The sequence below is a fragment of the Fundulus heteroclitus genome, chromosome 19 (genome assembly GCF_011125445.2).
Source record: "Fundulus heteroclitus isolate FHET01 chromosome 19, MU-UCD_Fhet_4.1, whole genome shotgun sequence".
Classification (NCBI taxonomy): Eukaryota; Metazoa; Chordata; class Actinopteri; order Cyprinodontiformes; family Fundulidae; genus Fundulus; species Fundulus heteroclitus.
In genome coordinates this window covers 24,877,940-24,894,155 of record NC_046379.1, presented here as the reverse complement: position 1 = coordinate 24,894,155, position 16,216 = coordinate 24,877,940, and the positions used below count along the sequence as shown (strand labels likewise).

At 39.7% G+C, this 16,216-nt stretch overlaps 1 protein-coding gene across 6 annotated transcripts in view; it reads right to left on the bottom strand.

Moving 5' to 3' along the window:
* Positions 1-4,381: 4,381 nt before the first annotated feature.
* Positions 4,382-16,216, bottom strand: part of pacs2 (phosphofurin acidic cluster sorting protein 2) — an 84,250-nt gene continuing 72,415 nt past the window's right edge. For 4 of the 6 annotated variants that reach the window (XM_012872236.3, XM_012872234.3, XM_012872238.3 and 1 more), the window contains 6 exons: positions 12,011-12,053; positions 11,813-11,855; positions 11,222-11,357; positions 10,823-11,046; positions 10,547-10,660; positions 4,382-6,975 (listed from right to left, as the gene is read on the bottom strand). In XM_012872236.3, the coding sequence (XP_012727690.1) occupies positions 6,857-6,975; positions 10,547-10,660; positions 10,823-11,046; positions 11,222-11,357; positions 11,813-11,855; positions 12,011-12,053 (679 nt within the window). In that variant the 3' untranslated portion in view covers positions 4,382-6,856. The remainder of the gene's footprint in view (positions 6,976-10,546; positions 10,661-10,822; positions 11,047-11,221; positions 11,358-11,812; positions 11,856-12,010; positions 12,054-16,216) is intronic. The other 2 variants (XM_012872235.3, XM_012872239.3) reach the window with 1 other exon arrangement.

The window sequence follows — 16,216 nt, the reverse complement described above, 5'->3', positions numbered from 1 at the left end:
CAAGCGCAGCGAGGCCGAAACTAACAAAAGGAGTAAAATGGAATCAATTCATGTCCCTACTTTTCACTTTTTTATATATATAATTTGGGGTCCTTTCACTTTTTTTATTATTATTATTTTTTTTTTTGCTCCACTTGGGAAAAAACGCTCTTTTAGAGATTGCCGTGAAAATATTATTTACAATTTTAATTTCAGTCTTCACACTTCAATCTTTCATTCATTCTCTAAAATAGAATTTACCCCTAAATGTTAGTTTAAAAAATTAAGATAACTGTTTTTGTTTTTGTTTTAAAGACAAAACTTGTTTTTTCTTTCCATTACATTTATGCAAACCGGAATTGGGATGTGCAAAGTTTAGAGGGAAAAAAAGCTTTGAAGAAGTTACTTCCGTGAGCAAATTGGAAGATTTGCAGTAGGCTACATACAAAATGAACTTGGTGGAAAACTATAAAACATTACAAGGGACGTTTCAGTGCTAAAGAACAACAACAAAAAAAAAACGCCTGTGGCTTCATTTAGTTTCTGTTGAAAAAAGTAAAGAAAATGTAAAAAAAAAAAAAAAAGAAAAGAAAAGAAAAGAAAAATTCAAAAAGAAGAAAATTCACAACCTAGCCAAATTTTGAGCTATCTGCATTTACACAGCTAAACTTGAGCAAAAAAAAAAAAGAAAAAAGAAGAAGAGGAAAAACATCTCCAGGGGGCTTATGGTTTTTATCCTGTACATTGAGATTTCCATTAGAACAAGAACCATATCTTCCTCAAGAAGTCCAGTCTGTTCTGTCCCTTCTTGCAGACGACTTCACTGCTGAGTGTCCAGTAGTCTCTTGTCCAGGTGAACACCGAGGTAATTATTCCCCTCCACTAACTCTACTTCTACTCCCATGATGCAGGTATTTTTTTTACATACTCCGGTTTCTCCTGAAATCCACACTCCTCTCCACTGTTTTGTTTACATTCAACATAAGATGACTGTTTCCACACCATGACACAAAGTGGTCCACCAGCTCTCTCAGCCTCTTGTCCATCGACGAAACACCTGATGACTCCAAAGTTATCTTGAGTATTTCTGCTGATGGAAGGCAAGACAAGGCAAATTTATTTATATAGCACAATTCAGTACAGAGACAATGCCAAGTGCTTTACATGATTAAAATATAGGAATAAAAGCAAGTAGGGATAGAATGTAGAAACAAAAAAAAGAACATTTGAAAACAGTAAAACAGTTTAACTTGAACATTCAAAGGCAATCCTAAACAAATGTGTTTTTAATCTCGCTTTAAAGGAACTCAGGCTTTCAGCACTTTTACAGTTTTCTGGAAGTTTGTTCTAGATAAGTGGAGCATAGGAACTAAATGCTGCTTCTCCTTGTTTAGTTCTGGTTCTAGGTATGCAGAGCAGGCTGGAGCCAGAAGACCTGAGTGGTCTGGAGGGTTGATGCACTGATAACATGTCTGTGATGTATTTAGGTGCTAAGCCATTCAGGGATTTATAGACTAACAGAAGTATTTTAAAGTTTATTCTCTGAGATACAGGGAGCCAGTGTAAGGACTTTAGAACTGGGGTTATGTGCTCTACTTTCTTGGTCTTAGTGAGGACACGGGCAGCAGCGTTCTGGATCAGCTGCAGCTGTCTGATCCACTTTTTAGGCAGACCTGTGAAAACACCGTTGCAGTAATCTATTTTACTAAATATAAACACATGGATTAATTTTTCCAGATCCTGCTGAGACATTAGTCCTTTAACCCTGGAAATGTTCTTCAGGTGATAGAAAGCCGACCTTGTAATTGTCTTTAGATGCTTTTGAAGGTTCAGGTCTGAGTCCATCACTACACCCAGGTTTCGGGCCTGTTTAGTGGTTTTTAGCTGAAGCGACTGAAGCTGTGTGTTAACTTTTGATCTCTCCTCTATTGGTCCAAAAATTATTACTTCTGTTTTGTTTTTATTCAGCTGAAGAAAAATTTGGCACATCCACGTATTGATTTCTTCTAGGCATTTACTCAGTGCTTGAACTGGTCCATAGTCACCTGGTGACATGGTGATGTAGATCTGTGTGTCGTCTGCATAGTTATGGTAGCTGATGTTGTTATTTTTTATTATCTGAGCTAGGGGGAGCATGTAGATATTGAAGAGGATGGACCCTTGGGGAACCCCACATGTAATTTTTGTCGTCTGGGATGTAAAGTTACTTACTGACACAAAAAAGTCCCTGTCCTTTAAGTAGGATTTAAACCAGTGGAGAGCTGTAGCAGAGAGGCCGACCCAGTTCTCCAGGCGTTCTAACAGGATGGAGTGATCGACAGTATCGAATGCTGCACTGAGGTCCAATAGAACCATCATGGTGGTTCTTCCACAGTCTGTATTTATATGGATGTCATTAAACACCTTAATAAGGGCGGACTCTGTCTTGTCTGCAGTGTGAAAGGAATAGTGAGAGTACAGTCCCCTGTGGTGCTCCTGGGCTGCTGACCATAGTTAGACACGCAACCTGTGGTCTGTTAGCCAGGAAGTCTACGATTCAGTCAATTTTTAAGTTTTTAAGTTATAATGAATCAGAATTAAAGTAACAGAGCTACTCCAACATGCTGCCACCGTGAGCAGCGCAATTCTATAGTTGTATGCATTTGTAGTACTCTGCCACTTGTAGTGTTTTGTATGTAGAATTAAACACGGTTAGATGTCAACCTTGAAGGCATTCACAGAGCAGCTGGATTTATACTGAGGTTAAATTATACACAGGTTGACTCCGATCACAAAGTAGGTTATTTCTGGCTTAAATCAGAGGCAACCGGACTTTTAGTTCTTTCTGAAAATGTTTCAACACCTATCCAGGAGTCTTTGTCAGTTCTGGTGGCTCACACTTGAGCAACCTGCAGTTGGTGCACTGCTGTGTTTAAGGACATGGAGGCCCATCTGACATAGAATGGGCCTAGGTGGACCAGATTTGACAATGACTCCTGGAAAGGGAAGGCAAGGCAAGGCAAGTTTATTTCTATGGCCGTTTTCAGTAAAAAGACGATTCAAAGTGCTGTACATGAACAGCAAAACAATACAGGTAAAACAAAGGAATAAGCTAAGTAAAGCCTTGCCTCAAATTCTTTCATACATTAACAAACATACAGAAAGACGTTTTTTTTTATTATTAATAATAAGAAACAAACCCCGCCTCCCGCCCAGTGAACGTTGGAGATAGGCACCAGCACCCCCTGTGACCCCATGAGGGATTAAGCGGTTTGGAAAATGGATGGATGGATAAGAAACAAGCTACGTATATTCTTGGGGATTTCTGATCTAAAGTAATTTTGTCCAACCTTTCCAAAGCTACAAATGGAATAACTTCTTTTGTTTCAATTTTTCACTGGAACGAGCTTCATCACAACAAATTCAAAGCTTACTTGTTTATATTCCTGAGCAGATAGCAATAGTGTGGACATAAAGGAAATGACAAGTAGATTTTAGTGTGTATAGTAGTTTTATTATTCCCAGTTTTGGGGATTACAGTGGTAGTCTTTAAGCAACATTCAGTCTTCAGAAATGCCTTCTCTAAGAGAACACAAAATAAAAATGATATATTACACCAGAGAAGGGAAAACAAAACAGGTTTTCTTAACGTTAGGGGGCTCCAATGTTCTTTTCGCTTAGAGCCAAGTGGCTCTAAGCGAACCATTACCCACATGAACAGACTTCATTGTATTTGTTTGCGTGGCGGTTTATTTTGTTGTCCTGGGCCCAGAATCAGCACCGTTGTAGGAAGGGATACTTACTTACATTGATTTGTCAGAATTATGCAATTTAGGCACTTATTAAAAAAAATGACAAGGGGTTATCAGCAACCGCCTACTCAATAACAATTTGGGGGCAAAAAAGTGTGGCTAACGCAGTTAAACTTAAAAGGAAGCTACAGAAATACACTACAAACACATTCTGCTCTGAACTCAGAATATTTGAACTAAATTCCACATTACACCATTTAGGACTCCCTCTGATTTTATGGATGTGTTAATAGTACACAGAGGAGACGGGATGCAGTGGCTTGGCTAACGTTGCATATAAGTTACAACGCCACGGTTTGTGCTGTTCAGCTAGGGTGGCCCGCAGCAGCCGGTCAGTTGTGTGACTGCAGGTTCCCGGTAACAAGTGATTTGCGCTAATCTGAATTAGACAAACATTTAAAAGTGCTTTACAGTAAGGTACCTTTGATACATTCACCGTTACATTATGACGTCGCAGACCACACAGGTTGACTGAGCTGGGATGAATCAACTTCTGTTGCCCAAACAAAAAAAATCCCTAAAGCAATGAATCTTTGCTTTCAGCAAAAGCTATTTAGTGCAGAGGATTCCTGGACTTAAAGGGATAGCTCAGATTTAAAAAAACAAAACAAAAAAAGAAGTAAACCCTTTGGAAAGCATTTATGAATGAATTCTGTAGTAGTACCTGTAGTGGAAAGGTGTCATATACCTGTGAGTTTGTGGTAAAGTAAATAAATCCTCAGAGCAGGGTCAGGTTAGCAACTGGTCAGATAGGGACGCCATCTAGGGCCGATTTTAGCTATTTGCTACAACTCCAGCTGAAAGTGTTTGTGTCCTAAGATACCAAAAGTTTGCTTACTCTAAAGGTGGCTATGCCTTTAAACAGAAAAAAAAGTTTTGTGGAATCTTACACAATGTTTTAATATCTAGCTTCAACTGTAAATTAGCGAATATTTTACATCTATGCAATCAAAAAAGAGTAAAGTTTTCCCTGTTTCATACAAACAACATCCGACTTACAATGATAAAGTCACTGTACTGCATCGGTCTGTCTGTGTACCTCTGGAAAAGCCGGAGACTCCATCAACACTTGAAGTACAGGCTAGCTGGAACATGTTGGTCATCAAATAAAGTTCTTTCCCAGCACTTCAAGTGTTGCTGGAGTCTTCGCTTCCGCAGATCTTTGACCCTCTTCATGCACCTTGGGAATCAGTGAAGTTGTGCCACAAACGTTTGTCTCTCCATGTGGACCTGGAGTTCACCAGACTCTCTGCTGACTTCGAGCAAACTGATGAATCCCAGCTGATCAGACAAATGAATAAACCTACAGCTGGCGGTCTTCACTAACGTAATTTCAGAACTCCCTAATACAGCACTGCGTGTAGGAAACGTCTCAGTGCGAGCTGTTTTAAGTTGACTAAATCAGCTAAAACGGAGGTTTGTCTGACTAACCTGCAAACTAATCAACTTTCTTAGCTCTGCAAATGTATTCACTTTTCTACAAACCCATTGGGATCTGGCATCTGTCCGCTAATAACTTTACAGGACCTCATTACAAAAAATCTTCACTTTCCCTTTAAGGAGGAGTTCTTTCTAAGATAAACAGTTTAGAGGTAAATAATAATCCATTCCACAACTAATTCCCATTTACAAAGGAAAACTAACAGGAATAGTCAGACATTTTTTGAACGCACATTCAGGTTCATTCGGATCAGGTTTTATACCACTGCATATCAGAGTTCTTCTAATTCTAATTACAATAAACCTATATTACTACCTTTAACAAAGGTGATGGAAAATGTTTTACCTTTGACTTTAGGCAAGTTAGTTGTTAGCATGTGGTATAGTGAATATTATTAAAAAATGCTGGAAATATTGATTAAATGTCTGTGTGGAGATGAAAAAAATATATTTATTTTGTGCAGTCTGTTCAAAACCAATAGTTTAGGCCAACATTTTGTCATCCCCTGAAAATTAGGGTTGACATCAGAACTTTAGAAAGCAAATTTAAAAAAAAATTCTGTCCAGCAAATTCTATTATCTTTACTCAAAGTCTGGCCAGTTAGCGCTCTCTCTAGTTTTTACGCAATGCAAAGCTAAGTAGCTGCCATTAATGTGTTCAATTGTTCCGGAGTTGGCCTAATGCTGCATGGGACCCTGGGAACTTTATGAGAGAGTCATTCTTTATAAACTAACATACAAATGAGACATTTTTAGGTTTGTGGGCTCTGTGAGTAGTCACTACCCCGTGCTGGCCACAAGGTTTCATGCATGCCTCTTGGCCAGCCTCAAAGCCGCCCTTGATCGTTATCTTTCACATGTTAGTACCTTCCCAAACATCAATATGTCTATTTAAATTATTTCTCATGTTTGTGATCTAAATTATTTAAAAAGATTTTTTTTGTCTCATGTCTGTTTTTTGAACACTTGACAAATGTTGAGTTAATTTCTTAGAGGTAGAAATACATAATGAAGATGTGTGTATGGAGTGAAAACTCAGAATTCACCTTTTAACAGGGACAGTTCAATTCATTGATTTTACACAACATTTGGTCTATTGTTCATTGGACACTTCAGCTTGTTATCTTTCTTTCTTTTCTTATTTTTTTTTATTTCTGGGCAACGAAAACCTGGAGAGAAAAAAACCTGAATTGAAAGTATTAGCATTTCATTCCATGGCAGCTTCTCTTGTGTTTTTGTCTGTGTTTTCTATGTACTATAATAATTTTGCTGGTTTAATACAAGTCTTGAAAAACACAACAATTAAACAAAACAGCAACAAATGACACAAACAGGTCCGACCTGATGACTCACTCAACATGTTAAAGGTTAAAAGCCTTTTATGAAGATGTGGGTTTTTTTTTTTCTACAAAACATCAGCAGCTTTTTAAGCAGAGTAAAGTAATTTTCAATTGGCAGCTTTACATAAATACAACAACAACAGAAAAAAAATAACGGAATATTAAATAATCAGACAAATGCAACAGTGGAGAGCGGGAGTTTAACATAAGACAGCAGAATAAAATAAAGGAGAAGGAGGTTAAAATCTTGGCACAAGGGAAAAAAGGGGGCTGTCCTCCTCGTTTAAGTCCTTTCTCGGGGTGTTGCTAGTAAGGGCCTTTAGAGTGCCCGAAAATCCCCACAGGGAAGTGTTTGACATGTGAGGACCATTGAGCCGCTAACTGGAAAAACTTGACATCGTTCCACTCGACACCATCAATCAGCACTGTGGAGGAGACACAAAACAGCACATAAAGACTCAGCAAAACTACAGTGAATGTCTTTTGAGTTGTACTTCACTTATTTCAATTTGTTGTAGCACAAAAAAAATCTTCTAGTTCCAAGACTATAATAAAAACCTTTAGGCTACGTTCGCACAGCAGGCAAATCTGAATTTTTTTTTTGCCCATGTGCGACCCATATCCGTCTTTTTCGTGGCAGTGTAACTTCCATATGTGGTTCTAAATCGGATATGTATCGAACAGTTGTCAAAGCGTCTGCAGTCATTTCAACGGTCATGTCTCATCTTATCCACTTTTATGTCACTGTCCTGGCTCTCATTGCACATCCAGTCAGTCACAGCTCCAGAAAAGGCTATTGTTAATAGCTGGGCTGTTTTTTTTCTTATCTCTCTTCTTCTTGTTACAACGTGGTCTTAATACTGTCGACTCCTATTACCCAACAACTTCCTACTAACACAGAGACGCTGGTATCCAACGTTACATGTTAGTTTTGGACAAAACTTTACGGAGCACTTCTAGTAACAATTACATCCTCCATTACTTCCGTAAACAGTGCGCTGCTGTGTGATGTCTACTTTCTCTTTCTGTTATCTGCACATGTGGGTCACTTAGCAATCATGCACCGTTCAGACAGAAGTCCGACTGCGGTGGTATTTAGTAGTACAGCCATCAGATTTCAGCAAACAATCGGAATCGAACATCAAGACCTGCAGCGTGAACGTAGCCAAAGAGATGGAAGATATCTTGTTAGAGAACAGTTGTTTTTTTGAACTAGTTTAAAAAAAAACAGTAACTAACAGTGCATTTAATTTGTCTCAAGGATCCGAACTTTGATATCTGAATAACATTAAACGCAAGCAGAGCACTGGGAAAGCAGTTGAATGGATGTGTGTGTGCTTCGTGGTAAAAACTACTGAAGTAAGCCGTCTTACTTTCCTCAGAGATCATCTACTCGGGAAAAAGTAATTTGGTCGGGTGGCACAAAACACAGAGCAGATTAAGAAAGGCACAAGTCAGGTCTTGAGCAGAGGAAGAGAAACAACAATGAAGGTTGTTTCAAAGAAATAAAGTGAGAAGAAATCTGCCTTTTGAGAATTCCCTTTGTTGCCGCTACTCTTTACACAATGGAAATACACGCATGGCATGCCAATATAGATTATCCTGGTTAAAGCGCTTGTTAAGAGAAGATGTGGGTGCTGATGCAGGCCTGTGAGCATCTGAGACACAATATTGGTGGGAACTAGAGCAGAATTTCCAACATCTACCTAAAGCCCCAGATTTATTAGCCTTTTTAATTACAGTATTTGCTACAAGCAATCGACTACTTTAGAGCATTACAGGCAGCTTTGATTTGCCACAAAGCACATGCAGTGGGTTTGCTTTGACCTTGAGGATTGTACTATCCCGTTTAATGAATAAGAAGTGGCATAAGACACATTAGAGATGTGGATGAGGGTTTACCACCAACCAAAGCCAGATGTGCCATCTATGAGGTGCATTCTGATCATCTTGGCCCAGTGAGAGTATTTAAAATATGCCGTCATGCCTGAGAAGAGACATTTTCAGTGCAGCCTCCTAATAAGATGTATTATATTATCCACTGGGGACCACATGGCTATATAACACCTTTTTTTTATATCTGTCATGATGTTTGATTTGAGGGGTTTTGTGTTCTTGCCTTCTTTTGATCACCTTTCTGTGTTCATTAGATGCTTGGAGTTTTCCTTATTGGGTTATTCTTTGGTTTCCCAGTTGTGATCCCTGATGCCACTCACCTGTTTCCCCCATCATTAAGGCACCTGTTGGGCCTTGTTTCTTTGCTCGGTTGTTTCTGTTGTGCCTCACCTGCCCAAGGTTGTGTTTCTGCCCTCGTTCTGTGCCTCGTGCTTCTTCTGTTTTCCTCTGTAAGTGTTGCTTATGTTTTCATTAAATATTTCTATTCACCACGCTGTTTGCCTGTCCGGACTTTGGACCAGCTACAACCTCTCCGACTTTAAGAATATCTGCTTTTATACTGAAGTCTTCTTTTTTTTTTTTTTTTTTTTTGGAGTCTGTTTGCATTTTCTTCTTTCTAGGAGTTTGTCAATGGAGCCTGTGGTTGAACTAGTTGTGTGTCACTCTGCTAGGGACTCTTTATAAAGCTTGAGTTCACACAAAATTAGGCCTGAAACTTGCGTACGTCACTTTCCATGCAAAGGTTGTGATCCATTAAAAAAAAAAAAAAGACAGGAAAAAGTGCGGTCCTCATGGCAACGCTGACCCAGGCCTACACTCATGTTGGAGACAGGGGAAACTGGCGACCCAGATGGTAAATTGCAGCCACACTGCATGATGATTCCTCTCAGACGTTCAATTTCACTCCATATCAGGCTTTAATCATAGATCGACTTTATCATAAGCATTCAAAACTGCAGTGTTATTCATGCCTGCGCTGGTGACACATAACTAGGGGCATTTCAAATTATTTTTAAAAAAGCCCATAAAACTACTTAAATCATTGTCTTTTCTAGCATCACATGACTTCCTCAATGATCACCAGGGTGACCTGTACCACAGATTAATAGATAAATTGTGACAAAGTGTGTGGCAATTACTTTAATTGCTGTAGAAAGTCAAATACACTCCCGTGTAATGCTGTGTGGTGGGTGCACTGTCTCTGCTCTAAGATCTTGCAGATGGAAGAATTAGGAGGGAACACGGTTTCAGGGATCTAAGGCTTCATCCAAATACCCCTAATAATTGCTTCTAGATCCTATCCCTTGACCTTTCATGGGGTCAACGGTAAGAACTCTATCGTGGGGAGGAAAGGAGCTTCCGACTGCTGGCTGAATTCGGACAGTCTTTAACTCCGACGCCGTTACTTTGCTGATACGCCATGTCACGCAAAGGATTGTGGGATACCGTTAGGCTTCTTTGCGCCGGTAAGGGACGTTGCAGGGTTCCTAGGCAAACCTAGCCATGGGAGAGAGCATACAGGCTATTTTTCCTACCTCCTTCCTTACTGAGGGCACTATTCGGACAGCACTTATCATGGCGAATATTCTATAAGGGTTTCCTGGGCAATGATGATGACTGGCTAATATGCCGCTTTAGACTCCCCAGAGCATTGCATTCTGCTTTGATCTATTGGGGAAGTGGCTGCTTCAACACGATCAACGGTTAACGACCAGACCGTTGCAAAACCTGCTGAAATGCCAATGTTTAGCTTGGCCTTTTGATTCAGGTGTACTGGAGCAGGATTGCATCCAGTGGTTGCAGGACAGTGGCACTCGAGGAATTGAGATGTAGACCTCTGCTCCTGAATAATAAGTTTTAAGATGCGAGTTTTGACTTTGAATGTTTTATGATTGGAATAGCATCACATCTAAGGTGTCACAAACAGATTTAAAAGTGTCATTTCGTTGCTCAAAAATTTATGTGGCGTAGCGTAGACTATACCCATGTTTTTTGTTTGAATTAATGACCCATCATTTCCTTAAAATGTCTGAACCAAATTATTTGAAAACGCCAGAAGGGGCGCTAAACAGCAAAAAAAGGACTATGTTCCAAAATTACCTCTCAGCATGGTCTGCTGGTGCTTGGCAGTGCAGATAAGACGACTGATGCCCTCGATCACTTGACTCTTTGACTCCACCTCCTTGTCTTTGCTCTTTTTCGGCAGAAACATGACTGTCAGAACATAACAACAGACATCCATGATGTGAGTAACTGAGGGATTCCGAATCAGTCGTCTTTACGCAAGGGTTAAAACACGACATTTGAGGTAAAGCAAAGAGTTTTAAGCATGTTTGTTTTATAAAAAAGAAGCAGAAATAAGAGAGCACTACAAACCCTTCTTGTTTTTCTCCTTGGTTACAACAGTCATAGACATGGTGGGCTGGGGGCTTGGCTCTGCACCCCCCAGCGGAAGCCGGCTGACCTGCAGCGAGCGGAAATTGCACTTCAGAGTGTTTTTAGAGGATGGGTCCCGCTTCTCCACGTCTTTCTTCTTCTCTGTCGGAGCCACCCAGTAATCTACCTGGAGGCCCATCAGCTCCCCCTGACTGCTGGAACTGCTGAAAACAGGGAGCACAGAGGAAGGTTTTCTACAAACTCGCGCACACACCCATCTGGAGATTTCGTGCGAATCTGCTTTTTCACGTCACAAATGAGTCAAGAAGTGCAAACTCAGTGTGTTGCTTTCTTTTACACTGACAAACATAAAAGTCGAAAAGATTCCTCTCCAGGCACCTGAGAGCACAGAAGCTTGTGTTGATGGAGGGAGAAGACGGTGGCGTCGGGGAAGCCTCTTTAAAAGCGGGGGACACTTGAGGAGGGGTGGAGGAGAGCAGAGACGAGCTCAGAGGGGCCGCATCATCAGAGTCTCCTGAAACGACAAGCCATTTATTAAAACGATGCACAGTAGTTGGATAGTTGATTTAACCTGTGAATTTGTACCCCGGGCACTTTCTGCGGCAGCTCATTAAGGTGAATTTCAACCAAAAGCGTTTTAGCAGTCCTGAGAAAGCTGTTTTACAACTTTATTATGCCTTAATAACAGTTACTGGCCCGTTCTTAAAGGGGAAAATATAATCCTATCAGGAAACCCTAGTCTTCTAACAGAAAATAAAAAATAGACCTATACTATGTATTTTGGTTGAAATAGGCAGACTAATTAAGAAAACAGAAACATTCAACTAAAAAAAGTTAGTTTATTATAGAGACATAACTGCAGGTGAGAAACCATTTAGATGAGCCTCAGAAACATATTATCAGAGTAGTGTTTCTTTTATGCCTCCAAAGCCTCTGTAGGTTCACTTAGATGATGCAACAAGTACTTGCCTGATGCTGCAGACGTTTGCTCCACAATGCCAACTTTCACCATCTATACAATAACAGAGTAATGGGGGGGAAATGACAAGTATTTAACCAACCAGCAACTCTCGGAGCCAATAAATTAGACTACTATATTTCTCGGTAGACAAATACTAACCTAAAATGAAAACGGAGCAAAAATCAGGATAAGGATTTCTTACTTACCCCAATGAATGGGATGAACTTCTGACAGGAATCCTCATTAGGACTGGAGAAAAAATCCACAAAAAAAACACAATTAATGATTAGTACACGAAAAAAAACAAAAACAAAGGATGAGATCAAGAAAATAAAAATCAGAACGGCAACCAAAACTAATGAATATAAAGTACTACAAAAGATACGAGTTTAGAGAGATTGCATCGGCAGTCGTCAGCATCAGCATCTAGTGGTTAGTAACATGCGAATGCTGACTTTTTAAGATCAAAGGATTGATTTCTTAAACTATACAATGCAAAGGCCGGGTGCACATGCTGCAGCTTTTCGAACTTTCCTACAGATTTAGGTGGCAAAAACTCTAATTGTAGCAGGACAGGCGGAGAGCGGAAACATGCAAGCCTCTGGCCAGCTTGCAGCCTGAAATAAAGCAATCGGATCACGGCCGAGACAGAAAAGATTCCCCTAAACCCCGTCAGCTAGACATTCAGGGGGCAGCAAGTCCAAACGGTGGAATTAGAGAGGTAGAAGGAAGAGCACCAACCTAAATCCAAAACCGCTCTAGGTCCATGCACTACCTGTGAGCGGTAGTGCATAACCAGTCTGCGGAAAAGAGCTATTTTCCTGACAACACCCAGAAAAATAGCAGAATGAAGCGCTGCTAAACCGTAGCCTTATGTTTGCTAAATGTGAAGTAAGTGGTTTTATGAAGCGTAAGGTTGTTGCTCTTGCCTTGAAGAAACCTGCCATCGCCCCCCCAGGGAAGAAATAGAGAGACTGCAGAGGCAGGCAGGAGGAGAGAAAGAGGAGAGGGGGGTTCTAAAGATGGTAACAGTGGGTTTTTCCAAAAACACATTTCTTCTGTGATCTGTTTGAGAGCAGCCAGAGAAACAAAAGCCAGATGTCTGCCTGGTATAAGAGATGAATTTCCATCTTGTCTTGCATGGATTCTTCACGATGGAGCTAACGACTTCTCATATGTTCGATGCCAATGGTTTAAAGTTACTCATGCAGGTGGATTATAGTCATCCATGTTCAGACTCTTATAAATCTTATAAATTGATGAAATGTGGTTATTTTCTTACAAATCCCAAGGTATTTCTCTTATATGAGTTTATAAGTTTCCATATATTTCCTGAAACAAACCGATACACAAGTAGTGGAATTTCCTCAAATATATTGATTTTGCAGAAGCTCCCAGAGTTTTTCATAGAGGTGTACCCAGAAATCAACTGGCAACCGCAATTAGACCCCAATCAGCTGGATCGGCTCTAACGTGCCACACTGGCAACCAAACTCTTCGGTGTAGATGCTGTTGCTGAGTGAAGGCTACTTTTAATAACAATAAGGTGTTTAAATATTAAGTCAAGGAAAGCACAGAGATGCAAGAAACTGTTTAAAGTTAAGCTACATTTATTACAATATGTCTCTGGTTCATTCGGGCTGTGAGAAAGTGAGAGAGAGCAAGACTTTCAGCAGAGAACAGGAAGGCTGAAGTTCTTACAGCAAATGCACTGTTTTATTCCTTTTGAGCTTGTGGTCTCTGTCTATGATGAAAGCATGGTGGATTTGGAAATGTTTACAGGTTTCTGGTCATCTCAACCAGAGCTAAGGTAAAGGTACCCCATTTTTATGGAGAACACTGATTGAGTAATGCTAGCTGCGCTAACCGGAGATGTTTTAGGGCAACTGTTCCCTCACACAACGACGTGATGTCACCTCTGTCCTCTAACAGAAATAATCAAACACCACCCATAGGAGGAAAGCTAGACATAAAGTTGAATGCTGTTGTATATTTATTTATATTATAGTTCTTAAAATCAAGTAAAAATGGGAAAACTTTACAATAAGCAGATTTCTGAAATTGGCCACAAAACTCTGCCACTGATTATCTCGGAGGTCAGGCCAAGCCAAAATGCCGACACGCTATTTCAGGAGCATTATTATGCTGTTGCCTTATGTAGGCTATTTGAAAAATATCTCACCAGAAGGGCCACTGGTTTGACTACCGTGCTAAACATGCTGCTTAAACATATTGAAGTCAGTGGTTGAGGTCTGTAATTACATGAATGAATGAAGCACCATCACATAATAATTTTAACTGACAATGTGCTTGTTTCCCTACATTAAACTCAACAAATAACAGACAGACATAAATGGCCAGAAGGTCCATGCATCTTGGTCATTAGTATTTATTTTCAAGCAACAAAAATCAGAAGGTATCTGATTTATTTCATGCAACTGAAAAACTTCAATAGAAGATTTCTCTATTTTGCATGATTGAATGTTTTAAAACTGCATTATTTTTTATCTTGTTGATTTATGATATATTTATTAGGTCAGAATGAATTAAAAAAATATATTTCCTGTTTCGCTAATTAAAACCCATTGAAAACCATGCATGGACCTTAAAAGGGAACACAGTCATAAGGAAACATCTGCATGGAGGGATGAAAGGGAACACAGTCTGGTCTTCTGCCACCTTATCAGCACAAGTTTCCTTGCCGTTCAAAACAACTGATCATTCACACTTAAAATACATCCACTTGTTTTTGGTCTTTTTTACAGCAGCTTGTGATCGTCTATAAAGCAAAGACTATAGTACCTAAAGAAAAACTCATTTTTAATTTTCTGTGAACACAGCTAAGATGCTGGTAAATAAAGTATTGATTTTAACAAAACCAAAGTTACATTCAATAACAGCCAATTAGTTTATCCTAGCTTCATGTATGTAAAAACCAGGAAAAGGTTACAAAAACGAAATAAAGAGACAGTTTCTCGTCATTCTCCTTTAAAGCTAGCAATCAGAGAAACCAGATATTTATACCACTTTTAACTTTTTCTGTTTTAGGCTTGGAACTAATTCTATAATAATAATAAACAGATTTTCTATGAGGGCTTTGCCACTACCAAACACTGACTTTACCGCTTATACACAATAAGGTGGTATGTTTAGAGTCATTCTCCATTTGGAAGGTCCATTTGTCTCAGAACATTAACTTGAACTAACCCTGGTTTATTTCTTGATGTTGTTCAGTTTTCACATAATTTTCTTTCCACATGATGCCATCTATTTTGTGAAGTGCACCAGCCCCTTCTGCAGCAAACACAACATAATGCTGCCACTCCAGTATTTCATGGTTAAGTTGCTGATCTTAGGCTTACAGGCATTGTTCTTCTTCCTCCAAATTTTGTGATTTCCATTATGGCCAAACATTTATATTCTCCTTTCAGACTGCAGGACCTGTCTCCAAATATGTGCCATTACATTCCTGAGTCCATTTCTAAACTGTGATCTGGCTCTCTTGTGTTGCTTATTGAGTAATGGCTTCTTCCTCTCTGAGTGGCTGTTCGGCCCGTCTAAGTCCTGGACTTTCACCGACTTCTATCTGCATCTTTAAAATATCTTTTCTCGGGTTAGTGAGATCTGTTCTACAGATGTGGCCCAAATTAACTCCAACGTTGTGAATTAACATGCCAGAAGCTTAGAAAACCATGTCACCATCGTTTAGGCTTTCCCAAATTGTTAAAGGCAGTGTAATTAAATGGTATGAAAACACCCAGCACTAAAGAATATCCCTCATTATTAAAAATAATTTAACTAACCTAATAAGGAAATTCTTAGTTTGATTTTAATGTCAATGGGGATAAGGGTATGTGTTAACTCAGACTATATACATATATGCTTCTAACTGTAAGAGATGTTATATTATATTTTAAAAAACTGAAATGTAACAGTGAAAGTTTTATGCATTTCCTCAGTAGCTAGCCATCATAGAAGCCCCAACAGCCCATTGTGTAACTTGTTTCAAGTCTGGTCAGTATGAAAATTGGTGAGTTGAGACAGAAGTTGGGTAGTTTTAACTAAATGATGGGTCAGAAATTGTGACCCAGATTGTTGACACTGCGTAACGGAGTGTCCACCTCTGATAAGACACAGCTAACGTGCCCTGTTTGATAGACATGACGTATGTTACCCTCTTGTCTGAGGCGATGCCCTTCAACTAGAAAATGGTGGCCTGCTTCCTCCAGGTTCTGCCTCAATTAGAAGAGTTCAAGCATCTTGGTGTTACGTTCATAAATGATGGTAGGATGGAGAATGACAGACTGGTTAGACCTAGCCTGCAGTTTGGGGGATGCTGCGCCTCTCTATCGTGGTGAAGAAAACACTGAGCCACAAGCCAAAGTTCTGGGTTTACTGGTTCTTCTCTATTC